The sequence below is a fragment of the Amblyraja radiata genome, chromosome 7 (genome assembly GCF_010909765.2).
Source record: "Amblyraja radiata isolate CabotCenter1 chromosome 7, sAmbRad1.1.pri, whole genome shotgun sequence".
NCBI classification, from domain to species: domain Eukaryota; kingdom Metazoa; phylum Chordata; class Chondrichthyes; order Rajiformes; family Rajidae; genus Amblyraja; species Amblyraja radiata.
The window spans coordinates 23,834,583-23,861,953 of record NC_045962.1 but is presented as its reverse complement, the minus strand read 5'-3'; the positions used below and the strand labels follow the sequence as shown (position 1 = coordinate 23,861,953).

At 39.6% G+C, this 27,371-nt stretch overlaps 1 protein-coding gene across 6 annotated transcripts in view; it reads right to left on the bottom strand.

The window, feature by feature from the left end:
* The window catches only part of ttn (titin), a 324,330-nt gene that overhangs the window by 31,568 nt on the left and 265,391 nt on the right, over positions 1–27,371 (bottom strand). For all 6 annotated transcript variants that reach the window (XM_033023845.1, XM_033023846.1, XM_033023847.1 and 3 more), the window contains 14 exons: positions 27,040–27,327; positions 26,480–26,776; positions 26,086–26,388; positions 25,683–25,988; positions 24,659–24,946; positions 24,255–24,545; positions 23,850–24,137; positions 19,985–20,572; positions 19,789–19,893; positions 19,512–19,709; positions 19,124–19,420; positions 18,446–19,033; positions 18,048–18,350; positions 845–17,950 (listed from right to left, as the gene is read on the bottom strand). In XM_033023845.1, coding sequence (XP_032879736.1) covers positions 845–17,950; positions 18,048–18,350; positions 18,446–19,033; positions 19,124–19,420; positions 19,512–19,709; positions 19,789–19,893; positions 19,985–20,572; positions 23,850–24,137; positions 24,255–24,545; positions 24,659–24,946; positions 25,683–25,988; positions 26,086–26,388; positions 26,480–26,776; positions 27,040–27,327 — 21,246 coding nt within the window. The remainder of the gene's footprint in view (positions 1–844; positions 17,951–18,047; positions 18,351–18,445; positions 19,034–19,123; positions 19,421–19,511; positions 19,710–19,788; positions 19,894–19,984; positions 20,573–23,849; positions 24,138–24,254; positions 24,546–24,658; positions 24,947–25,682; positions 25,989–26,085; positions 26,389–26,479; positions 26,777–27,039; positions 27,328–27,371) is intronic.

Here is a 27,371-nt window from a genome sequence, read left to right as displayed (position 1 = left end):
AATTGGAATCCTCATGCCCGAATCAGCCCTCTCTTTGAAGCTATGTATCATAACTATAGAGTCAGTGAAAGACTGCTCCAATCTTGATAATTTAATGGAAACTGGGATTGATTGAATACCACCAACTATTTTTTGTTCAAGAAATTGGTAAAACATTGGTGCTGTGTCAGAAGCAGGAGAGGTGTACTGATTAATGTCCCAATCTCAGCACCCTCTTTTGCATTTTGCTTTTGCACCCATTTTGCATCCTCCTAATCACCAGGTTGATCTTCCTCTTTCCTTTCAGGATTACTTTGAGCATGAATGGAATGTGATTCATTTTCTTCAGGCAGGCAGGCAGGCTGTTTGTGGAGGCTCACCAAATACTGACAGATCACCAATTACGATTAATGAGATCCAATGCATAGTTTTTGATTGCTTTTGCCACTTAGTCCTACAAATATTGAGGCCACATTAGCACATTCACAGCTGAAACTCAGTATGGGCTGATTATTTTTTTAACCCCTATTGATCACTACAATAATTGTTCTATGTCATATTTATATTTAAGGAAGTTGCTATTTTTTTCATTTAGCAGATCATTCATTGTAATCTTGCAATGTTAAAGTAATCAGAGAACATTTGTGAGATCACCAGGGGATTAATCATTCTCACTCTTGGGAAAAAAAACATATTTCTCTATACCAAGATACAATGACTTCATGGAAAAAGCTAAGTTAAAATGTGTGAAATTACACAAAAATTCCATTGCTAATTCTAAAGAATGTTATGTGATTATGCCACAATACATTGTTCAATAACGTAATAAAAATATTAAAGTGGCAATAATAAATGGATAAATTACCTGTTATTTTAACTCCTTCCTTGGCCTCAACAGGTACGCCGATGCCAAACTCATTTTCTCCCCGGACACGGAAATAGTAAATGCCTCCTTCTTGCAAGTCACTGACTTTGTAAGTAAGTCTCTGACAGTTGTTTGTTACAGTGACCCATGCCTTCTTACTAGCTTCATGCTTTTCAATATGATATGTCTTCACACGAGCACCTCCTTCATTTTCTGGAACATCCCAGGCCAGTGTTACAGATTCTTTGGTAACTTCTTTGACAGTAATAGCACCAGGAGGTCCAGGTGAATCCAGAACTTTGACAACCATTGTCAGTGTGGCAGTGGCTAAGACGTTCTGCAATGTTACTGTGTATTTACCACAGTCATTCCTTGTTGCTTTTTCGATTGTCAGCGATGTTTTTGTACCACTAGTCTCTATATTTCCTCTTACCCGGAGATCTACATCAGTTTTGCTCCACATAACATTAGGTACTGGCTTTCCGCTAAAAGGTACAGTTAATGTAAAGGAACTTCCAGCCTTGACAATCAACGTTTTACGCATTTCATTATCAACATCAAATGCAGGTTCCTCTTCTCTTTCTTTAGCAATTTGTGGCTCTGATATTTCACTTGGATCACTGGCACCAACTTTGTTAATGGATCTTATACAGAAAAGATACTCTGCTCCAGATGTAAGTCCATGCACCGTATACTCAGTGCCCTTCAAATTATGAACTGCGGTAGTCCATTCAGTGTCGTCAGACATTTTATACTCTATAGTGTATCCCGTCACTGGTGATCCACCGTCAAACAGTGGCTTCGTCCAGCTAGCAGTAATGCTTGCCTTTGTTGAATCAATAATTTTTGGTCTGGATGGTGGAGAAGGTAAGAAAACTGGATCTTTTGCACAGACCAACATTGATGGTTCACTTGGAAGACTGAGTCCTGCAGCATTTTCTGCATAAACACGATATTCATATTCAGCACCTTCACGAAGTCCTGCTGCTTTTACTCTTAGATCATACACAGGTTTCTTAGTGACTCGAGTCCAGCGTAAACCTGTCTTTTCACGCTTCTCAATAACATATCCAGCAATTGAATTTCCACCATCACTCTCAGGTCTTCCCCAGCAGATAGTCATAGAATTCTTTGTGACATTGCTAATTTCAATTGATTTTGGTGCACTGGGAACTGTGAATGGATCTACAGCTTTTACAGGTTCACTCTCCAAGACTTCACCGACTCCAAACTTGTTGACTCCCATTACTCTAAAAACATACTCATTGCCTGGAAGCAGTTTAGTTACCTTACAAGATGTTGTAGGTAAGTTATCCGTTACGCATGTCCAAGCAAGACGACTTGTTTCTCGTTTTTCTACAATATAGTGATCAATTTCTGCTCCTCCATTCTCTTGAGGTGGTGCCCATGACAATGAACACTTTTCAGATGTGCAGCCAGTTATTTCCAAAGGACCAGCAGGTGGACCTGGTCTGTCCAGTACCTTACAGTTAACAGCTAGGGATCTTGTTCCTGCTACATTCTGCAATGTTATGACATATTGTCCTGAGTCTCTTCTAATGCAGTCCTTAATGACAACTGCAGTGCTGTTGTCCGTTGACTGGATTTCAACTCTAGCATGTCCTTCAAGTTCTTTACCATCCTTTGTCCATGATATCACCGGAAGAGGACGGCCAGCTATATCTGCATTAAACTTAACAGTGTCACCTGCCTTCACAATAATCTCTCTAAATTTGGCATCCATCATAATTCTTGGGGCTTCCATATCGTCCTTTACAGTAATGGGCCCTGTTGATTCAGATGGTTCACTGAATAGTCCTGCAGCATTCTTTGCAATAATATGGAACTCATAGCGTTGATCTTCAGTAAGACCAGTAACATCAAAATATGTTTCTTGGATGTTGGTAAAGTTACATTTAAGCCAGCGTCCATCAGGTAGCTGCTTGGATTCAATAATATAACCAGTAACTTTAGCACCACCATCATATTCAGGCTTAGTCCAAGAAAGTGAAACAGAAGTTCTGGTAATATTTGTTACGGCGGGTTGACCCGGAGAGTCACATGGATCTCTTGCTGCAACAGTTTCAGAAGCTTTACTGGCTCTGCCAATGCCTGCAATATTTTCTGCATAAACACGGAACTCATATGACAGACCTTCTTCAAGACCAGTTACTTTCATTTTTGTGTCATTAATTGGACCTCTATTCATCTTCTTCCACAGGATGCTGCTTCTTTCTTTGCATTCAAGGTGATATCCAATAATTTTAGAACCTCCATCAAAAACGGGTTCATTCCATTTTACAATCATATAACCTTTGGTGGCATGTGCAACGATAGGGGTTGATGGAGGACCAGGCAGTTTAAATGGATATTCTGCGACAATAGCAGAAGATTCACAAGAGTGGCTTTTACCATATCTGTTTTCTGCATAAACACGGAACTGGTATTCGCTTCTTGTTGCAAGTCCTGTGATTTTAATTGATGTTCTTGCTACAGTGGCAGAAACTATTTGCCAGGTTGTTGTTGTGGTGTCTCTCTTTTCAACAATGTAATTGGTAATTTGGCAACCACCATCATATTCTGGTGCTGTCCAAGATATAACCACATAATCAGAACTAATTTCATCAATACGAATACAATTTGGTGGTCCCGGTTTGTCAAGAACAATTACATTAATTAAGAAAGTTTTTGATCCCATACTATTGGCAACAGTTAGTTCATATTTTCCAACATCTTCCTTTAAGGCTTCTTTGATGGTCAAAAGAGTTGATGTTTTTGTTGTCTGAAAATTTAATCGTGTTGTTTGTCTCAAAGGCTGGCCATCTTTCTTCCATGTCACAGTTGGCAAAGGTCTTCCTCTAAATGGTATATCAATCTTGAGGTCATCACCAGCCTTAACACTGAAACTATTGAAAGGAAGCTCAACAGAGGGTTCAATTTCAATATCTTTTGCAATTACTGGTACTCCTAACTGCCTTGGATCACTCTTTCCTTTCTCATTAACAGCTCGCACAGTAAAGGTGTATTCTTCACCCAAGGTTAATCCTTTCACTGTTGTCTCTAGTGCCTTCACTTGGGCACATGAAATCCATTTTTCACTTCCTTTTGTCTGCATTTCAACAATGTAGGAAGTTATTTTGCTACCTCCATCATGTTCCGGTTTCTCCCAGGTAAGTGTTGCACTATTTCTTGTTACATCTACCAATATCACTTTGCTTGGGGGCAAGGGCACCTCAGATGCTTTAACAGGCTCAGCAGTCTCTGCTGGTAAGCCAATTCCATACTCATTGACTGCCATTACACGGAATAAATAAATCCCCCCTTCTTGTAATGAATCAATTTTGAATGTGTTTTTCATACAATTGTTGGTAACAGCAGCATAAGCTTTTCTAGTAGATTCACGCTTTTCAACAACGTAATTTGTTATTTTAGCTCCACCATCAATAAGAGGTGGTTCCCATGATATAGTTACTGAATCTTTTCTCACTTCTTTTATGTGCAGATTCACAGGACTGCTAGGTGAATCAAGTATTCTGACATTAACGAAAGCAGATTTGCTACCACTGTTATTTTCCAAAGTCAAATTATACTTGCCACTGTGAAATCTGTTAACGTTATCCACTACTAACATGGTGTAGGAGCTTGTAACTTCAATCTGGGCTCTCTCACTTAAAGTACCTTCAGCTTTTTCCCATTTTACTTCAGGCTCTGGTCTTCCTTTAATGGGAACAAATAACCTCAAAGTGCCACCAGCTCGTACAGACACCACCTTTCTGAGATTAGCATCCAACTCAATTTCTGGTGCTTCAAGCTTATCAGCTGCAATTACTGTACCAGATATATTAGCAGGTTCGCCTACTCCTTCTGAATTAATGGCGCAGATGCGGATATTATACTCAGTATTCTCCTTCATGTTTGTTAATGTGAAATGTATTGATTGTACACCTGTTGAAGGCGTGCATGTGATCCAGTCATCAGCATTGGTTTCTTTAATCTCCACAGTATAACCCTTAATTTTAGCTCCACCGTCATAAATTGGCTTGCTCCACGCAAGGGATACTGTGGATTTTGTTGTGTCGATCACCTTTGGATTGTTTGGTGGGCCAGGAACATAAATTACATCACAGGCTCTGTAGAAAACGGATGGTTCACTTGTGTCACCTACGCCAGCAGCATTTTCAGCAGACACACGGAATTCATAGAAATGACCTTCTGTTAAGCCAGTAGCTCTAAATCTTAAATCGTTCAACCTCTTCTTATTGCATTTGACCCATCTGATTCCATCTTTGTCTCGCTTCTCCAGTATGTAACCTTCAATTTCAGCTCCACCATCGTCCACAGGATGTCCCCACATCACAACCATAGAATCTTTAGCAATAGCTGTAACCTCAGGCGTTGTTGGTGCACTTGGGGTATGGTACGGATTTTTAGCCACAACTGGTTCAGATTCCAGCGACTCACCAATTCCATATTTGTTTACTGCCATTACACGGAAAATGTACTCATTACCTGGAAGAAGTTTGGTTACTTTGTGACTAATAGCTTGCACGTCAGACGCTACTTGTGTCCATGAAAGTCTGGAAGTTTCTCGCTTCTCAATTATGTAGTGAGAAATATTGGCACCACCATCCTGAGAAGGTGGATTCCAAGCCAGGTAGCACTTTTCTGCAGTAACACCGGAAACCTTCAAAACACCATCGGGAGGGCCGGGCCTATCAAGAACCTTAACAGTTATAGGAATAGATTTCTCTCCACCTACGTTACTGAGCTTAAGTATGTAATGTCCTCCATCAGTTCGTATACAATCCTTGACAGTAAGACTAGTTCTTTGAATGCTGGATTTAATCTCCATTCTTGCAACATTTATATCAATATCTTTGCCATCTTTGATCCATGCTACATCAGGGATAGGTTTACCATGGATGTCAGCATCCAATACAAAGGTGTCTCCTGCATTAACAACGATTATATCTTTGTACTTGGGGTCCATGGAAACCTTTGGAGCTTCAATTTCATCTCTCGCTGTAATTGGTCCAGAGCTTTCAGATGGTTCACTGAAAATACCAGCTGCATTTCTCGCAAGTACTCTAAATTCATATCTTGCATCTTCAGTTAATCCAGTAACTGTGAATTCAGTTTCAATAATGTTTGTAAAACTAGCTTTTATCCAGCGACCATCAGGAAGATCTTTCTTTTCAATAACATACCCAGTAATTTTGCTTCCACCATCATATTGAGGCTTTTTCCATTGTAGAGTAACATAATTTCTTGTGATGACAACTCCCTCAGGACAGCCAGGTGGATCACAAGGATCACGTGCTACATAACATTCGGACACCTTGCTAAGTTTACCAATGCCAACAATATTCTCAGCAGACACTCTGAATTCATATTCAATACCTTCTTCCAGGTTATTACACTTGTATTGTGTATCCTGAAGAATGGTCTTGTTTAATTTTGTCCAGAGAATACTGTTTCTTTCTTTGCGTTCAAGGTGGTAACCTAATATTTTACTTCCACCATCAATCACTGGTTCATTCCATTGCACGTACATAGTGTCTTTTGTGGCAGATGACACAAATGGAGTTCCTGGTGGTCCGGGTAGTTTGTACGGGTACTGTGCTATTACTGCTGTAGAATCCAAAGATGAACTCTTTCCATATCTATTTTCAGCAAAGATTCTGAATTGATATTCAGATCCTGTGGTAAGTTTAGTGATTTTAATCGTTGTCCGTGCCACAGTTGCAGACACCAGGTTCCATGTAACCGTAGTTGTGTCTCGTTTCTCAACTATGTAATTGTTAATTTGACATCCTCCAGTATATTCAGGTGGATTCCATGATATTACAATGAAATTCGCACTAACTTCATCAAATCTTACAGGTCCAATTGGTGGACCTGGTTTATCAAGCACGATAATGCCAATTTCTTCTGTTACTGTTCCGCCAGCATTTGTAGCACTTACTGAATACTTCCCATAGTCATCTCTGTGACTTTCTTTTATAAGAAGGGTTGTAGCTGTTTCTCCATCTTCGACATTAACTCTTGTTGTTTGTTTTAGTGTCTGACCATCTTTCATCCATACAATCTTGGGTTTTGGACGGCCAATAAATGGAACTTCAATCTTCAGAGTTTCCCCGGCTTGAACACTATATGTGTTGAATAAGAGCCTGAATTCTGGTGCTATACTTTGATCTTTGGCTATCACTGGCACAGCCAACAGTCTAGGGTCACTTTTTCCTTTCTCGTTGAAAGCAATCACACGGAACAGATATTCCTGCCCTGAACTAAGACCAGAAACAACTGCATCGCAAGTTTTGGATTGGGTAGCAACACCCCACTTCTCCGATCCTTTAGGTTGCATTTCAACCAAGTATCCCATGATTCTGCTACCTCCATCATGGTCAGGTTTCTCCCAAATAAGTGACACAGTCTTTTGAGTGACATCGACAAGGGTGATCTTTCCTGGTGGTAAAGGTGGTTCAGAAGCCTTCACAGCATCCACAGTTTCAACAGGTACACCAACACCAAACTCATTTTCTGCCATCACTCGGAAATAATAAATAGCTCCTTCAGCTAGATTCTCAATTTTGAGATTGCATTTACTACATTTAGTGGTTACATTAGCATAGGCTTTTCTGGTTGCTTCTCGCTTATCAATAATGTAATTCTTAACCTTTGCACCTCCATCAATAATGGGTGGTTCCCACACTAGTGTAACTGATTCTTTCCTTATCTCCTTTACAGTTAAATGTTGTGGAGCTCCAGGTGTGTCAAGGACTTTTACGATAACAAATGCAGATTTAGTAGCACTGCTGTTTATCAAAGTCAGGATATATTTGCCAGCATCACTTCTATCACAGTTATCTATTGTTAATTGAGTATAATTCAGGCTCTTTTCTATTTGAGACTTTTCAGATAGCTCACCCTCTTCCTTAGACCAAGTGATCTCAGGTGTTGGTCTCCCTTTAAATGGTATGAAGATTCTGATAGTATTGCCAGCTCTTGTTGTGATTCCTTTTCTTAACTCTGCTGTGAGTTCAATTTCTGGTGGTTCAAGTTTATCGTCAGTTTTAACCATACCAGGAACTTGTGCTGGCTCTCCAACTCCAATCTTATTGATGGCACATACTTGAATATTGTATTCCTGATGTTCAATAAGTTTTCTAATTTCAAGGCGAGTCACTTGGAGTCCAGTCTGTGGTGTGCACATTGTCCAGTCTTCCTCATCTGCTTTACGGATTTCCACTATGTATCCTTGAATGTCACTGCCACCATCATAAATTGGCTTGCCCCATATAAGCACAATAGAATCTTTTGTTGTATCTGCAACGCGAGGATTTGATGGTGGCCCAGGCTTGTAAATTGGATCACACGCTTTATAGAAATTTGTTGGATGACTTGGCTCACCAAATGCAGCGGCATTTTCAGCAGATACCCTAAATTCATAATCATGGTCCTCTGCGAGACCTGTGACTCTGAAACGCAAATCTGTTATGTTATGTTTGTTGCACTTTGTCCACCTGATTCCAGCCTTATCCCTCTTCTCCAGGACATAACCAATAATTTCACTGCCACCATTGTCATCTGGTCTATTCCAGCAGATAGTCATCGAGTCTCTTGCAATATTAGTTACTTCCAAAGATTTTGGTGGACCAGGAGGTACAAATGGATTCTTCATCACAATGGGTTCAGACTCCAAGGGCTCACCAACACCAAACTTGTTCACAGCCATTATACGGAAGATATATTCATTACCTTCCAGAAGCTTGGTAACTTTATGCATTGTAGCTTTGACATCTGATGTCACAACAGTCCAAGCCAGGTGACTAGTTTCCCTTTTCTCAATAATATAATGTGCAATTTCACTTCCACCATCATGTTCTGGTGGGCCCCAGGATAATGAACACTTTTCAATGGTGACGCCAGTTACTCGGATTGGACCTGTTGGAGGTCCTGGTCTGTCCAAGACTTTTACATTGATTGAAACAGATTTTGTACCAGCCACATTTGAGGCTTGAAGTATGTACTGTCCACCATCTACTCTGATTGCATCTTTAACTAGAAGTAAAGCTTTAAAATCAGTATTTTTGACCTCAAGTCTTGCTGACGCTTCAACTTCTTTTTCACCTTTGATCCACTGTAAAATGGGCAATGGTTTGCCATGAACATCAGCATCTAACTTAAATGTTTCACCTGCATGAACCACTATTGTATCTTTGTATTTTGGATCCATGGATATTCTAGGTAGCTCAACTTCATCCTTTGCAGTAATTGGCCCAGTGTTGTCAGATGGTTTACTAAATGTACCAGCAGCATTCTTGGCAATTACCCTGAAGTCATACCTGTCATCTTCAGTGAGACCAGTTACAGTGTATTGGGTTTCAATTATGTTTGTAAAGCTTGCCTTCATCCAGCGACCCTCGGGTAAGTCACGTTTCTCTACAATATATCCAGTAATGACGCTGCCTCCATCATATTCTGGTTTTGTCCACTGAAGAGTTATTGAACTTCTTGTTACAATAATTGCTTCCGGGCAACCTGGAGGATCGCATGGATCACGAGCAACATAGCATTCTGAAACTTTGCTGGGTTTTCCAATACCAACAATATTTTCAGCATATACTTTAAATTCGTATTCAATGCCTTCTTCAAGTCCTGTAGTTTTAAGTCTTGTATCCTGTATTATAGTCCTATTGACTTTTGTCCAGAGAATACTGTTTCTTTCTTTACGTTCGAGGTGATAACCAAGGACTTTACTACCTCCATCATTAATTGGTTCATGCCACTGGACAGCCATGCTATCTTTACTAGCAGTTGCTACAAATGGTGTACCTGGTGGACCAGGCTCTTTAAAGGGATACTGTGCTAAAATTGTCCCAGAATCCAAAGCAAAACTTCTACCGTACCTATTTTCAGCAAATATTCTAAACTGATATTCGGCTCCAGTTTTAAGTTTGTTTATCTTCAGACTTGTTCTAGCAACTGTAGCTGAAACAATGTCCCAGTTTGTGCTAGTCGTATCTCTCTTCTCAACGGCGTAGTTAGTTATCTGACAGCCACCAGTAAAGCTTGGAGGATCCCATGAAATTGTGATGCTTTCAGCACTAACTGCATCAAGTCTTACAGGGCCACTTGGTGGGCCAGGTTTATCAAGTGCTATTATTTCAATGGATGCTGCTTTTTGGCCAACAACATTAGCCACAGTGATGGTATATAATCCATTATCATCTCGAATTAATTCCTTAATGCTGAGTACCGTACTATTGTCAGAGTCAACAACATTGACTCTGGTCGTTTGCCTGAGTGGCTGACCATCCTTTATCCAAGTAATGTTCGGTTTAGGACGTCCAGATATAGGAATTTCAATTTTTAGGTCTTGCCCTACCAGAACACTGTAACTACTAAATGTTGGTCTGACATCTGGTTCAATCACAAGATCTTTCGCAACCACTGGCACTGCAAGAGTTCTTGGGTCACTCTTCCCCTTTTCATTCACTGCTATGACTCTGAACACATATTCTTCCCCTTGGGCCAAGTTACTGATTGTCGCCTCAAGTGCCTTTACATGAGCACATGCTGACCACTTTTCGCTACCTTTCGTTTGCATTTCCACAATGTACTGGATAATTCTGCTACCGCCATCATGTTCTGGCTTTTCCCACGCAAGGGACACACACTTCCTTGTTACATCAATCACTGTTATTTTTCCCGGAGGCTGTGGCACTTCAGATACTTTAACTGGGTCAATCGTTTCTGCAGGCAATCCAATTCCATGTTCATTTTCAGCTGTTACTCTAAAGTAATAATTGCAACCTTCTTGAAGTTGTTCTATCTTAAAAGACGTCTTGTGGCAATTCGTGGTAACAGCCGAGTATGCCTTCCTTGTAGATTCTCGCTTTTCAACAATAAAATTTTTAACTTTGGCACCTCCATCCAACAGAGGATGTTCCCAGGATAAAGTGACACTATCTTTTGTTATTTCTTTGACTTTAAGATTTATTGGTGGGCTTGGTGTATCAAGGACTCTCACATTAACAAAGGCAGATTTTGTTCCGCTACTATTTTCCAAATTTAATATGTATTTGCCCGAGTCATATCTGTTAACGTTATCAATGACAAGTAATGTATAACTATCAGAAACTTCAATCTGTGCAGTGTCTCTTATTTCACCATCAGCTTTGGACCATTTAACTTCTGGAGTAGGCCGGCCTCTAATGGGAACAAATAATCTCAAAGAACAACTGGCTCTGACATTAATAATCTTCCTTAGATCTGCATCAAGGTCAAGATCTGGGACTTCCAATTTATCTTCCAAAAGAACAGTGCCAGGAAAGTCAGAGTGTTCACCAACTCCAGCCTTATTGATAGCACAGACACGGAACTTGTATTCATGTTTTTCCTGCAATTTATCCACTTCAAATCTGGTCTGCATAATCCCACTTGCTGCTGTGCACATTGTCCATTCATCAACACTTACATCACACATCTCTACAATGTATCCTTGGATTTCACAGCCGCCATCATAAATAGGTTTTCCCCATGAAAGGAAGACAGAAGATTTTGTAAAGTCAATTACTTTAGGATTGTTAGGTGGTCCAGGTTTGTAGATGGGGTCAGATGCCTTATAGAAGATGGAGCATGGACTTAGTTCACTGACACCAGCAGCATTCTCAGCAGATACTCTAAACTCATAATTATGGTTTTCAATAAGTCCAGTAGCCCTGAAACGTAGTTCACTAATCAGCCGTTTGTTACACCTTGTCCATCGTATGCCTTCCTTGTCACGTTTTTCCAAAATATAACCTTGAATTTCACTACCGCCATCAGATGCTGGTCTGCCCCATGCAACTACCATTGAATCCTTTGTGATAGCAGTAACCTCTGGTGCCTTTGGTGCATCAGGGCAAACAAATGGATTCTTTGCTATTACAGGGCTAGATTCAAGTGACTCACCTACACCATACTTGTTTACACCCATAATACGGAAAATATATTCATTTCCTTCCAGAAGTTTGGTAACTTTGCAACTTAAAGTTTGTACATTAGCATCAACAAGTGTCCAGACTAAACGACTTGTTTCCCTTTTCTCAACAACATAATGTGAAACATCACTACCACCATCCTGTAATGGTGGCTTCCAGCTTAATGTGCACTTCTCGGCAGTGACTCCACTGACAATAATTGGCCCTTCTGGTGGTCCTGGCTTGTCAAGCACCTTCACATTAACTGTTACAGACTTCTGACCAGCTACATTCTTTACCAAAAGGGTGTAGGGGCCACTGTCTACACGGATGGCTTCCTTCACAGACAGGTGTGTCTTAAAGTCAGTACTTCTAATTTCAAGCCTAGCTGTATTTGTAAGTTCGTTGTCTCCTTTCATCCATTGAATTGTAGGTATTGGTTTACCATATACATCAGCTTCAATTTTGAATGATTCATCTGCATGCACTACAATAACATCCTTATATTGTGGATCCATGCTAATTCGTGGTGGGTCTACTTCATCTCGAACAGTGATTGGACCAGTGGATTCAGAAGGTTCACTGAAAACACTCGCTGCATTTCTTGCTATTACTCTGAACTCATACCTTTGGTCCTCTGCTAAGCCAGTTACTGCAAACTGTGTATCAATGACATTAGTGAAGCTTGCCTTCATCCAGCGACCATCAGGAAGTTCTTTCTTTTCAATGATGTAGCCAGTGATTTTACTGCCACCATCATATTCTGGCTTCGTCCACTGCAGTGTCACTGAATTTCTAGTCACAATTATAGCTTCAGGACGACCTGGCGGATCGCAAGGGTCTCTAGCTGCAACACATTCAGATACTTTACTTGGTTTTCCAATGCCAACAATGTTCTCAGCATATACTCTATATTCATATTCAATGCCTTCTTCGAGATTCGTGGTTTTGAATTTAGTATCGGAAATAATTGTTTTATTCAGCTTCATCCATAAAATGCTGTTTCTTTCTTTGCGTTCAAGATGGTAACCTAAAATCTTACTGCCACCATCAATGACAGGTTCATTCCATTGTACTACCATACTGTCCTTCGTGACATTTGTTAAGAATGGAGTACCAGGTGGGCCAGGAGCCTTGTAAGGATATTGTGCAACGACAGATTCAGAAATAAGATAACTGCTCTTTCCATATCTATTTTCAGCTGCAATTCTAAACTGATATTCGGTACCGGTCTTTAAACGTGCAGCTTTGATTGTTGTACGGGCAACAGTGGCAGAAACCATCTGCCAGGTAGTGGTTGAAGTGTCTCTTTTCTCAACAATATAATTACTGATCTGACAGCCACCATCATATTCTGGTGGTTTCCACGATATTGAGATATGATCTGCAGTAACATCATCAATGACGACTGGTCCAGCTGGAGGTCCAGGCTTGTCTAAAACAATAATGCTAAGATCTTCAGATACTTCACCAGCACAATTTTTAAGTTTCACATTATACCGCCCAACATCTTCACGACAGGCTTCCTTAATGCAAAGAACTGTTTTATTATCTTTGCTTTCAGCATTAATTCGTGTTGTCTGTTTTAATGTTTGATTATCTTTCAGCCAAGAGACTGTTGGCTTAGGTCGTCCGATAAATGGTACATCGACTTTCAAGTCTTCTCCTGCTAGGACACTGAAGGTGGTGAACAAAAGCTTAAAAGCAGGGGCAATCAGAAGATCCTTTGCAATTACTGGAACTCCCAGTTGTCGGGGATCACTGATACCTTTCTCATTTTGTGCCGATACTCGTAACATATACTCTTCACCCTGTGTCAGCCCTGTTATTGTGGCTTCAGTTACTTTCACAGTAGTGCATATTGTCCATTTTTCACTTCCTTTGCTTTGCATTTCCACAATGTATCCTAAAATTCTGCTGCCGCCATCATGTTCTGGTTTCTCCCATGTCAAAACTGCACTGTTTCTTGTTACATCCACAAGTGTTACTTTGCCTGGTGGAAGTGGTCGCTCGGATACTTTAACTGATTCAGTTGTCTCAACAGGCAGACCTATGCCATATTCATTTTCAGCAAGAATACGGAAGTAGTAGTTACATCCTTCCTGTAAGTGATCCACCTTCCAACTTGTCTTATGGCAGTTGGCATTCACTGTAGAATATGCTTTTCTTGTTGACTCTCTTTTCTCCACTATGTAGTTTTTAATCTTGGAGCCGCCATCAATAAGAGGAGGTTCCCATGTAATTGTAACAGAGTCTTTGGAAATTTCCTTAATTTTGAGATTTTGTGCTGGCCCTGGGGTATCCAAAACTCTAACATTGACAAAAGCCTTCTTGCTGCCGCCACTGTTCTCCACTGTCAGGATATATTTGCCACTATCAAATCTATTAACATTGGGAATGACAAGGAGTGTGTAAGAGCTTGTATTCTCAATTGAAGCCCTGTCTAGGGGTTCCCCATTTTCTCTTGCCCATTTAATCTCAGGAGCTGGTCTTCCTTTAATTGTAACAAATAATCTCAACGTGCAGCAAGCTCTTATAGTCACCACCTTGCGCAAATCTGCGTCAAGGTCAATCTCAGGAGGCAATAATCTATCTTCAGCTTTAGCTGTTCCAGGTATTTGTGCAGGTTCTCCAATGCCTTCAGAGTTGATAGCATAGATTCGAATTTTGTACTCTTGGTTTTCTTTTAAATCTATGATTGTAAATGATGTGGCCTTCAGTCCACGCTGTGGGGTTACAACTGTCCATTCATCTTCTTCAGGCAGACATGTTTCTACCATGTAACCTGTGATTTCCGAGCCACCATCGTAAATAGGTTTATTCCATGCAATAGTGATTGAAGATCTGGTGGTATCTAGCACTCTGGGGTTACCTGGGGGCCCAGGTTTGAATACGGTGTCACATGCTTTGTAGAATGAGCTTGTTGAACTAGGTTGACTTAAACCAGCAGCATTTTCAGCCTGGATCCTGTATTCATATTCGTGCCCTTCTGTGAGTTTACCAACTTTGTATCGGAAATCAGTAACTATCCTTTTGGTGCATTTAACCCATCGCATTCCTGTCTTGTCACGTCTTTCAATAATATAGTTTGTGATTTCACTTCCACCATTAGAATCAGGATGTCCCCAGCAAACCACCATTGAATCCTTTGTAATTGCTGTAACTTCAGGGTTCTTTGGTGGGCTAGGTGGTACAAATGGATTAACAGCAACAACAGGATCCGATTCTAATGGTTCACCAATTCCATATTTATTTACGGCCATTACACGGAAAATGTATTCGTTTCCTTGCAGAAGTTTGGTTATCTTTAACTTATTTACTTGAACATCTGTAGCCACATTTGTCCAAGCAAGTCTACTGGTTTCACGTTTTTCAACGATGTAATATTCAATCTTTGCTCCCCCATCATCTGGTGGTGGTAACCATGATATCACACATTTTTCAACTGTAACATCTGAAATTGCAATAGGCCCTTCAGGTGGTCCTGGTCTGTCCAAAATTTTGACATTAAACACATGTTGTGCTGATCCTCCTGGATTGGATGCAGTGAGTGTATAAGCACCACCATCTCTTCTCACACTGTCTTTATGGATCAGTGCAGTAGAGAAATCGGTCATCTTTACTTCCACTTTTCCTGTTTCTTCAAGATCATTTCCACCTTTTGTCCAAACCATGGTTGGTGGAGGTTGTCCTCTAACATCAGCCTCAAGTTTAAATATTTCACCAGCTTTCAACAGTAAAACACTCTTGAATTTGGCATCGACCAGTATTTTGGGTTCTTCAACGTCATCTCTGCATATTATTGCATCTGTAGGCTCAGATGGTTTGCTGACTGCACCAGCAGCATTTCGAGCTACTATACGGAATTCATATGTATCACCTTCATTGAGACCACTGATGGTAAACAGAGTCTCTAATACATTGCTGAAGTTTGCCTTAAGCCAGCGACCATTCGGTAAATCCCTTTTTTCCACTGTGTAACCAGTTATCTTGAAGCCTCCATCAAATCCTGGTTTTGTCCATATGAGTGTAATTGAATGCCTTGTAATATTGATTGGAACTGGCTTACCAGGAGGATCAATAGGGTCTAATGCATAAACTGGTTCTGATGCTTTACTTGGTTTACCTTTGCCAGCCATGTTTTCTGCTACAACACGGAATTCATATGCAATGCCATCAGTCAGCCCAGATGATTTAAATGTGGTAACTAAAACCAAAGCCTTGCTTATAGTTTGCCAAAGAATACTGTTTCTTTCCTTTCTTTCAATGTGATATCCTAAAATGCGACTTCCTCCATCAGAAACTGGATCATTCCAGGTGATTGTCATTGAGTCCTTATTAACAGCAATAACTTGTGGAGTTCCAGGAGGTCCTGGCACTTTAAATGGATATGTTGCAACAACTGCCTCTGTGGCAATTGCAGGACCAGTACCATATCTATTTTGAGCCTTAATTCGGAACTGATACTCAGTTCCAGTAGTAAGGTGAGCAGCTTTAAATGTTGTACGTATCACGGTAGCCGCTTTCTCTATCCATGTTGTGCTGTTGGTTTCACGCATTTCAACAATGTAATTGTTGATAGGCACACCACCATCACTTTCAGGAGGCTCCCAGGACATCAAAATATAATCAGATGATATTTCGTCAAATTTAATTGGTCCTTTGGGTGGGCCAGGTATGTCATGAACTTGAACAGTGATGACATCACTCACTTCACCTAGTACATTCACAGCTGTCAATGTAAATTTGCCACCATCACTTCTCACGCATTCATTAATGTTCAGAATGGTTGAATTTGCTGTACTTTCAACATTCACTCTCTGTGTTTGCTTCATAGCCTGGTCATCCTTTTTCCATGTGACTGTTGGATGTGGTCGACCAAGGACTGGAACGTCAACTTTGATATTATCCCCAGCTCTTGCAATCACTAACTTCTGATAAATGCCACGCAAGTCAAATACTGGAAGCATTGTTTGCTCTTTAACAAGAACCGGTCTGCTTTCTCGTGGATCACTCGTTCCAGCTGCATTAACTGCCATGACACGGAACGTATACTCTTCATTTTCATTAAGATTCTTTGCAACATAATCTAAAGTCTTCACTTTTGCTAGAGCCAACCATTTTTCAGAATCTTTTTTCTGTGCCTCAAGTACATATCCTGTAATTTTGCTACCACCATCATGTTCAGGTTTTGGCCAAGCTAGGCTAACAGTATGCTTTGTTATATCCATGATATGCAAACGCTCTGGAGGTAATGGGGCTTCAGATGCTTTTAAAGGATCAACAGTCTCAGCTGGCTCACCTATGCCGTATTCATTCTCAGCCATTACTCTGAAATAGTATTGACACCCTTCTGACAAATTGATGATTTTGAGTGAACATTTCTGACAATTAGTTGCAAAGGTAGTGTATGCCTTACGAGTTGATTCGCGTTTTTCTACAATGTAGTTGATTATTTTTGAACCACCATCAATCATTGGCATATCCCACTGCATTGTAATGCTGTCTTTTGTTATTTCTCTGGCTTTGAGGTTTAAAGGTGGTCCTGGTGAATCAAGGACTTTTACATTTACAAAACCACTCTTTTTACCAGCAACATTTTCAAGACACATTGTATACTTTCCAGCATCATATCTGGTGCATTCTGGAATAAGTAGGAATGTGTATGAATCTGTATTTTCTACAGTGGCACGGCCTTTAACAGGGACGTCTCCTTTAAACCATGTGACATCAGGAGTTGGTCGCCCCTTGATTGGAACGAAAATGCGAATGGTTGTTCCAGCTCTGGTAACAAGAGTTCTTCTTAAATCAGCATCTAACTCAAAATCAGGTCCTGCTTCACGTTCCTTAATTTCAGTGACATCTTCAACTTGTGCAGGCTCGCCCACACCCACTGCATTGAGTGCACTAACTCTAAAGTGATATTTTTCTCCTGACTGAAGATTAGCAACAACAAATTCTGTTATTCGGAGTGCAGTTCCTGTTGTGTCTTTTATCCAGTTTTCATCTCCCTCTTTCTTGTGTTCAACTATATAGCCAATAATGTCAAGGCCACCATCATAATGAGGTCTTCCCCAAGTTAAACTAGCAGTAGTCTTTGTTGTGTCAAACACTCTTGGGTTAGAAGGAGGTCCGGGCACATCTGTAAGAATAAATGATTTATTTAGATTTAACAATGCCTTGATTCACAGATTTTTTTTAGAAAATACATTTAAAAATAATGTAAATGTAATCCTTACATGCAATATCTTTTGTTAATACTGGTTGTGATGGATCACTTGGTGGACCCAAGCCTGCCTTATTCTCTGCAGTGACACGGAATTCATACTCAGTTTCTTCAGTGAGTCCAGTTGCTTTATGTCGTAGATCCGAGATTGGTTTCTTTGTTACTCTAATCCACCTGAGACCTTTCTTCTCTTTACGTTCCACAATGTACCCTGTGATTTCACTACCACCGTCATTAATTGGTCTCTTCCAGCCAATAGTAACTGTATTCTTGGTAACATTAGTCACCTCAGGCTTGGCAGGCGGACCAGGAGGACCTGAAAGAGGAATATCACAACAGCAGTTTACATTTTTGTCAAGCTAAATACATAAAACTAGTGCAAAGCTTCAGATTTAAAAAATAATGTATTACCAAAACCATCCACTATCTTAACAGGTTCTGCCTGTGCTGGCTCGCCAACTCCAAACTGATTTACAGCAGAGATGCGGAAGATATATTCATTTCCTTGTATGAGTTTGCTTGCTACATATCTACAACTTGGAATATCTTCAGCAACCAAAGTCCAGAGTAGACGACTGGTTTCTCTCTTTTCAATTGTGTAAGATTTGATTGGAGAACCGCCATCTTCAGCTGGTGGTAACCAATTTAGCGTAACTTTCTCAGATGAAACGTTGCTTATTTCAATAGGTCCAGGAGGACCTGGAACATCTAACACTTTCACACGTACATTTTCTTCTTTGGTCCCGAATGGATTGCTTGCAGTAATAGTATATTCACCAGAATCTTTTCTAGTGGCATATTTAATGGATAGTGTTGAGCTTGTTGGCATTTCTTCAATGTGGACAATGTCAGAAACCTTGAAATCTTTTCCTCCCTTAGACCACACTGACGTTGGTGGAGGTTTGCCAAGAATACTTGTTGCAGTGATTATAATAGTATCACCAGCTTTAACTGTTAAGCCTTCTTTAACCGTTGGATCAATCACAATAGTTGGTGACACTGTGGAGTAAAGAATATTAATTAATAATACAGCTTTTTTCCACTTTTAATTATGTATTCATGTGGGGGTGATGAGGGAAAATTACATACCATATTCATCCTGGCAGATAATAGTTCCTGTTGTTTCAGATGGCAGACTAATTGCACCTGCTGCGTTCTTTGCCTTGATACGGAATTCATACTTGCATCCCTCAGTAAGGTCATTAACAGTAAAAGCACACTCTTGAACGTTAACATGATTTGCTTTCAACCAAGCCTTTGAAGGCAGGACACGTTTCTCAACCATGTAGCCAATTAGTTTGTGACCACCATCGTACGCTGGCTCAGTCCACATTAAGGTCACAGAGTTGCGGGTTACATTAATTACCTCAGGTTTTCCAGGAGGATCTGAAAATAAGCATTTTATATGTCAATTGATGATGTTGTCATGTATATTATGGAATGTTATATGAGCAATTGTGCAATGGCTTTCACCTACCAATTGGATCAAGAGTAGTTACAGGATGTGATGGAGCACTTGGTTTGCCAATACCAGCTAAGTTAATTGCCATAACTCTAAATTCATATTCAAGACCTTCAGTCAGACCTGGTACTCTGAGATCCCTCATTCTTAGTGGTGTCTTACTTGCTCGCTTCCAAAGGAGACTGTTTCTTTCCTTATACTCCACGTGATAGCCTGTTTCAAAATTAGAATAAATGTTATAAAATGTTCATGTTTAATTATTGGTTTAAAAGGAGATATTTATTCCTTGTACCTGTAATAGGGGATCCACCATTCCTCTTCGGATCCAACCATGTCAGGGAGACAGAGTCATGTCTGACTGCAACTATTTCGGGTGGCAAAGGAGCATCGGGCACATCTTGGGGAAGGGGAATGAGAAATACCAGTCAGTTTTAAAACAAATATCACACTGCAATCAAAATGTTGTTGCAAACTTGATTGATACTTACCAAATGGATGCCTGGCTATGATAGGGTCTGATTTTAGCCCTTCGCCCACTCCATATTTATTTTCAGCACTGACTCTAAACGTATACTCTGTTCCTTCATGAAGCCTTGTAATTCTGAATGTTGTTTTTTGTACAGCAGAGGCACATGTCACCCATTTATTGGTGACATTATCCCGCTTTTCCAAAATATAATTAGTTATTTCTGCACCACCGTCATCCTTAGGAGCGGCCCAGCTTAAAGTAATTGCCTCTGCTGTTACTTCGTTGAAACGTATTGGTGCAGTCGGTATTCCAGGTTTTCCAACTACTTTCATGAAGATTGTTGCTTCTTTACTGCCAGCAGAATTCTTCAAGTTAATTGTGTATTTTCCAGCATCATTCTTTTGACATTCCCGGACTGTAAGGGTTGTATAAACTGCTGAAGATTCCACAGATACTCTTCCACTTTCCTGCAGCTGGTCTTCACCTCTCCTCCACGTTACTTTTGGTGCAGGTTTCCCACTGATTGGAATCTTTATACGGATATTACTTCCCTCCTTGGCAATGTATGTTAGATCAGGGATGTCTTTTAGATCAATACCTGGAGGAACTGTTAAGTTAAAGAGTATAATTTAGTTTAGAAAATACAAATGACAGCTTTTACAATTAGATTTAGAAACCATTGTTATGTGTTAATGATAACCCAAAATGTTTCAATAAGTAAAATCTTAAGGTGAATACACCCTATGTTAAAAGAATTGACAACATTGGGTGATAACAATTTAAAAATATTATTTTAATAGCTTATGGCCACCTTTACAATTATCAGAATCACAAACTCTATTTGGCTTTAATTATGAAGCAAATGTGTTTTATTTTGCTTTGGAACTTTTTTAGCAGTGGTGGAAACAATATGTATATCATACAACAGCAACACGAGGAATAGTGTTAACCTAAGACAATAATAATCACTTAAGATGTTTTGGTTTTAATTTAACCTTTCAAAATGGGTCAGTTAGATCTTGACTAATTAGCACGGTATCACACTTCCATTTACCTATTTGAGATGCACATCTATGTTTCGGAAATTATCTCGGTAAAAGCTTATCTTGAAATGCTGAATTTAACTACTGTTTTGATTTAATTCAGGTAAACTTTCTCCACCTTTTTTCCTGAGGCATTATCCCCTGAGTTCAGCTCAATACTTTAGATGGGGTTTGGACAAATTTCTATATAATGACGTGCAACTTCTTCCCCTGTATTCCAATCCTTACCAGCAATTGACTAGGATTGAGTGTTTTATGTATCTAGACGTAAATCTATTCGAGACAGCCCTACTATCTTGCCATTAATGCTCTTGCACTTGATTTGCCTTTCCTAGGTCACATTTTGCTCTCTTCTGCATAATGTTATAAAATTATTTCTGGAACTCTGTAGAATTAACTGATGAATTAGTCAGACAAAATCGTTTCATCTACTGGTGATGAGGTATCCAATTAAAATCAAAACATCTTAATGGATTATTGTGGTTTTAGGTTAATGCTGCTACTTGTTAATTATATTACATTCCTGGGCCCAGTCTTCTAGTTGGACATCCTCCTATGATTTCCCAATAGTTTGCCATGTACACTGTTACTTGATCTTTTGTGAATCTAGGTGAACGCTTGGTAAACTCTGCACTATTTATTGGTCATCTGTACATGTAGGAAGGCAACACAATAGAAACATAGAAAATAGGTGCAGGAGGAGGCCATTGGCCCTTCGAGCCAGCACCGCCATTCATTGTGATCATGGCTGATCGTCCTCAATCAATAACCCGTGCCTGCCTTCTCCCCATATCCCTTGATTCCACTAGCCCCTAGAGCTCTATCTAACTCTCTCTTAAATCCATCCAGTGATTTGGCCTCCACTACCCTCTGTGGCAGGGAATTCCACAAATTCACAACTCTCTGGGTGAAAAAGTTTTTTCTCACCTCAGTCTTAAATGACCTCCCCTTTATTCTAAGACTGTGGCCCCTAGTTCTGGGCTCGCCCAACATTGGGAACAATTTTCCTGCATCTAGCTTGACCAGTCCTTTTATAAGTTTCTATAAGATCCCCCTCATCCTTCTAAACTCCAGTGGATACAAGTCTAGTCTTTTCAATCTTTCCTCATATGACAGTCCCGCCATCCCAGGGATCAACCTCGTGAACCTACGCTGCACTGCCTCAATCACAAGGATGTCCTTCCGCAAATTAGGAGACCAAAACTGTACACAATACTCCAGATGTGGTCTTACTAGAGCCCTATACAACTGCAGAAGAACCTCTCTACTCCTATACTGAAATACTCTTGTTATGAAGGCCGACATTCCATTAGCTTTCTTCACTGCCTGCTGTACCGGCACGCCAACTTTCAGTGACTGGTGTACAAGAACACCCAGGTCTCGCTGCACCTCCCCCTTACCTAACCTAACCCCATTGAGATAATAATCTGCCCCCTTGTTTTTGCCGCCAAAGTGGGTAACCTCACATTTATCTATATTATACTGCAACTGCCACGCATCTGCCCACTCATTCAACCTGTCCAGGTCACCCTGCAACTTCCTAACATCCTCTTCACAGTTCACACTGCCACCCAGCTTTGTGTCATCCGCAAACTTGCTCGTGTTGCTCCTAATTCCCTCTTCCAAATCATTCATATATATGGTAAACAGTTGCGGCCCAAACACCGAGCCTTGCGGCACTCTACTCGCCACTGCCTGCCATTCTGAAAAGGACCCGTTCACTCCTACTCTTTGTTTCCTGTCTGCCAACCAATTTTCTATGCATGTCAACACCCTACCCCCAATACCATGTGCTCTAATTTTAGTCACCAGTCACCTGTGCGGGACCTTATCAAATACTTTCTGAAAGTCTAGGTACACTACATCCACTGGCTCCCCTTCATCCATTTTACTTGTCACATCCTCAAAAAATTCCAGAAGATTAGTCAAGCATGATTTCCCTTTCATAAAGCCATGTTGACTTGGACTAATCCTTTTACTGCTATCCAAATGCCCCATTATTACCTCTTTAATAATTGACTCCAGCATCTTTCCCACCACTGAAGTCAGGCTAACTGGTCTGTAATTCCCCGTTTTCTCTCTCGCCCCTTTCTTGAAAAGTGGGATAACATTAGCTATCCTCCAATCCACAGGAACTGATCCTGAATCTATTGAACATTGGAAAATGATCACCAATGCGTCCACTATCTCTAGAGCCACCTACCTGAGGACCCTGGGATGCAGACCATCAGGCCCAGGGGATTTATCATCCTTCAATCCCATTAGCCTACCCAATACTATTTCTCGCCTAATGAAAATTTCTTTGGTCGATGTATGAATAATTCCTGAGATATTATGGTCAACCACCATCAATTTGGTTCAAATGCATGTATTATTTGACAAAGAATAGATAATTTTCCTGAAACTCTAGAATATATTATTTTTTCAATGAAAAGGTGTCTAGGTTATTTATCTCAATTCCAGTTATTTTTGCACTGATTAACATGATAACACTCAGAATTCACTGGCTGTAAATACACTTTAAATCATTCTGAGTAATATGATAATGTGTTATATAAACATTCCTTTCTATCTATATCTAGTTTGGTAATTCCTATTATCAAATATTGTTTAACCTACTATTCAATGCATTACATCTGTAATTCAATTTGTATTTATTCCAGGATAAAGTATAAGCATCAATGAATTTAATGTGAATAACATATTATATTGAAGTAAATAACATCAACGTTCCTTTCTTGACATTGAGTATTCATCTCATGCAGTACTGCCACATTTTCCTACACATAACAGAAGATATCCTCAGGAGCATGCTATTAGAATAATGTGAAGAATACTCACCAACTTGATCCTTTGCCTGGATTGTAATTTCACGTGGTACACTGTATCCTGCATCATTCTGTGATCTTACTCTGAAAGTGTATTCTTTCCCTTCTTGCAGATCATTAATTTGAAATTGCATATTCTTGGACCTCATCAACTCACACCATTTATCCCCTTCAAGCATTTGTTCAACAACATAACTAATAATTCGAGATCCACCATCACTTGTTGGTTTCTTCCACACCAAAGTGCATGATTTCTTAGATATAGCTGAAGCTTTCAAGTCTACCACTGGCCCAGGCTCCTCTGCATTAAGAAAATGTGTTGTTATTAGTAGAAAATTATTGCAGTTTTAAGTTTTCTGTTTAACATTCTGAAAAATAATTATGCTACATCCTGAAGTCATAACTTTTTATTTCTTACCTGAAGCTTTCACAGCATTTTTCGTCTCACATGGTTCACCGATGCCATATTCATTTTCAGCTAGTACTCTGAAGTAGTAATATTTACTCTCTTCCAAGTTGATAACTTTGAAACTTGTCTTGGAACATTCAGTTGCTACAGTTGACCATGCCTTTCTTTCAGCATCTCGTTTCTCTACAATGTAATTTTTTACTGGGCTGCCGCCATCAATAAGAGGAGGATCCCAGGATATAACAGCATGATCTTTAGTTGTTTCCTTAACAATAAGATTAATTGGAGGACCAGGAGTGTCTAATTTAAAAGGTAAAAGCAAGTAAGTAGCTGCCTCATAGAATAAAACAATAACAATCAACTAGCTCTAAATTAATAAAATATTACTTTTTATGAAATAATTAATAACTTACCAAGAACCTTTACAATAATTGTGTATGCCTTTACTCCACTGCTATTTTCTAAAGTTAAAATGTATTTTCCAGCATCGTATCTATTCACATTCTCACAGTATAACATTGTGTCATAATCTGAAGTTCTGATATCGAGTCCTTGTCTATCTTTGATGTTGGCATCCATCTTAGCCCAACTAATCTTTGGTGTAGGTCGACCTCTCACAGGCACGTAGATTCGCATTGTGACACCAGCACGGAGAACAAGTACCTTCCTTAAGTCAGCGTCGAGATCTGCTTCAGGAGCCACTGTTCAGAAAAATAAGTAATTAAATCTCTATTACCATATTTAGTATGTGCATCAGTGATGTACATCTAACAGATCACAGAACCAGAGCCATCTGCCTTGCCGTCTTATTGCACCATTGAGAACTCTCTTCATCATAGGGTGGGGAAATAAAGTATTTGAATCTTTTAAAAGCCAAAATAGAATCTTGGTAAGTACGGAACAAGAGATTACAGGGATGGGCAGGAATGTAGAACTGATTTTACAATAAGAGCAGCCATGAACTTATAAATGATGGAAGATACTTGAGAGGCTAAGTGGCCTCCTCCTGCTCCTAATTTGTTTTTTTGCTCTGTACCATGCTACTCCCACCCCAACGAACACCTTTCATTATGGTAGGGAATGGTTTTGATAGTTTTCCATGAATCCCTTCCCATAGTTCTTCCTTGTGCAATACTCTAGTTCCAGGCCCATGAAACAAAAGTGAAAGAAAGTGACAAGCAAGGGAGGTGGAGATATTAACTCGGAAACAGGAAGGGATATGAAACCCAGACAAATTACAAGAATGGAAGTGCAGAATTGTGATTATTCTTTCAGATACTTGTCCATGAACATTTGAAATTATGGTATGAGATTACATTCTGCATTAATTTAGTTGTTTGAAATTGACCAGGGAATCAGCAAAAGGACAGATATCTAATGTGTTGGTTATTTTATGACACATCGTTTAATTTCCTACATATTAATTTTGAAACTTACTCAGTATATCCTTGGCTGTATGTTTTTCAGGCACTTCGCTTGGATCACTGAAACCTATTTTGTTAACTGCGCTTACACGGAACTGGTATTCAGTTCCATCACATAGTCCTGTTGCAGTATAGTTTGTTTCATGGAGAGCCCTTGGAATATTGCATTTTATCCAGTTTTCAGCATCAGCACGTTTAACTTCAACTAGATATCCCAAAATCGGACTGCCACCATCATATGCTGGTTTACTCCACGACAAGCTGATCGTGCTACGAGTTGTATCGATGACTTTTGGGAAAGCAGGAGGTCCTGGGGGATCTAAGTGAAAATAATAATTTATATGAAAAAATTGTTAGAAAAGAAAAGATCACAATAAAATATACCCATATATAGATATGATTATACATCTGCTTACATTGAGGATCAAAAGCAATTGCTGATTTAGAAGGTTCACTGGGTTTGCCTGGTCCAGCTTTATTCAAAGCAATAACTCTGTATTCATACTCAGTTCCTTCCTGAAGTCCTGTAGCTTTAACAGTTCTTTCCAATACTGGCCTCCTATTGACTTTTGACCAGCTTACAGCACTTGCCTCACGTTTCTCCAGTAAATATCCAGTCACAGGAGAGCCACCATCGTCTGATGGTGCTTTCCAGCTAACAGTCATATGATCTTTGGTGATGTTGCTAATTACTGGAGGATCACAAGGCCCAGGTACATCTACAAAGAATACACAGTATGTATTAGATATATTTTAAGTATTAATAAATTAAAAATAAAAATAGCTACAAAGCTAACATTTAAAATTTACCATATGGATTCTTGGCAACAACTGAATTTGTCATTATTGCGTCACCAATGCCATACTTGTTTTCAGCACTGACACGGAATTGGTATTCATGTCCTTCAATCAGCTTTTCTACACCACACTTTGTAAGTTGTACATTAGCAGTAACTTGAGCCCAATTAGGACGGCTTGTCTCACGTTTGTCAACAATGTAGTTTGTAATCTCAGCACCACCATCTTCGAGAGGAGGTTCCCAACTCAATATAACACGATCTGAATATACATTGCCAATCTTGATAGAAGTTGGTGGACCAGGTTTATCTGTAAAAAAAAATCAGAAAATAAGATCTATCAATGCTTAACAAAAATATTTTTCTTTGGAATAAGTCAATTTATTTTAACATTTTGTTTTTCCCCCTTTTAGTCATTAGCTTCTCAAGGAAAAATATTATTTTAATGCATGACTTTCTCAAGAGATATTTGTTATTTATTAAATATCGATAAGCTTGCATATTTTACAAAGCACCTGTACAGTTAACAGTAGATTCATACATACAGTATATAAAGTAGTATAATTTATTTACCGAGTACTTTCAGTTTTGCGTGGGCTGATTTGGATCCACTCTGGTTTTCTGCAATAATTGTGTACTCTCCAGTTTCTTTTCTTTGTACACTAAATAGTTCAAGTGTGCACAGATTCCTTACTCTGGTTATCTTAATGCCTTCAGCGGATGTTATTATCGTGCCATCTTTCTTCCATGTGATTTTTGGAAAAGGCTTTCCAAAGACATTAGCGTCTAGACAAACATTCGATCCAGCCTTTACAGTGATCAGCGATTTCATCACCACACCCAAATCAATTTTTGGTGCAACTGCAAATTGAAGAAAGCATTACTGTGAATATTTGTTTCCATTA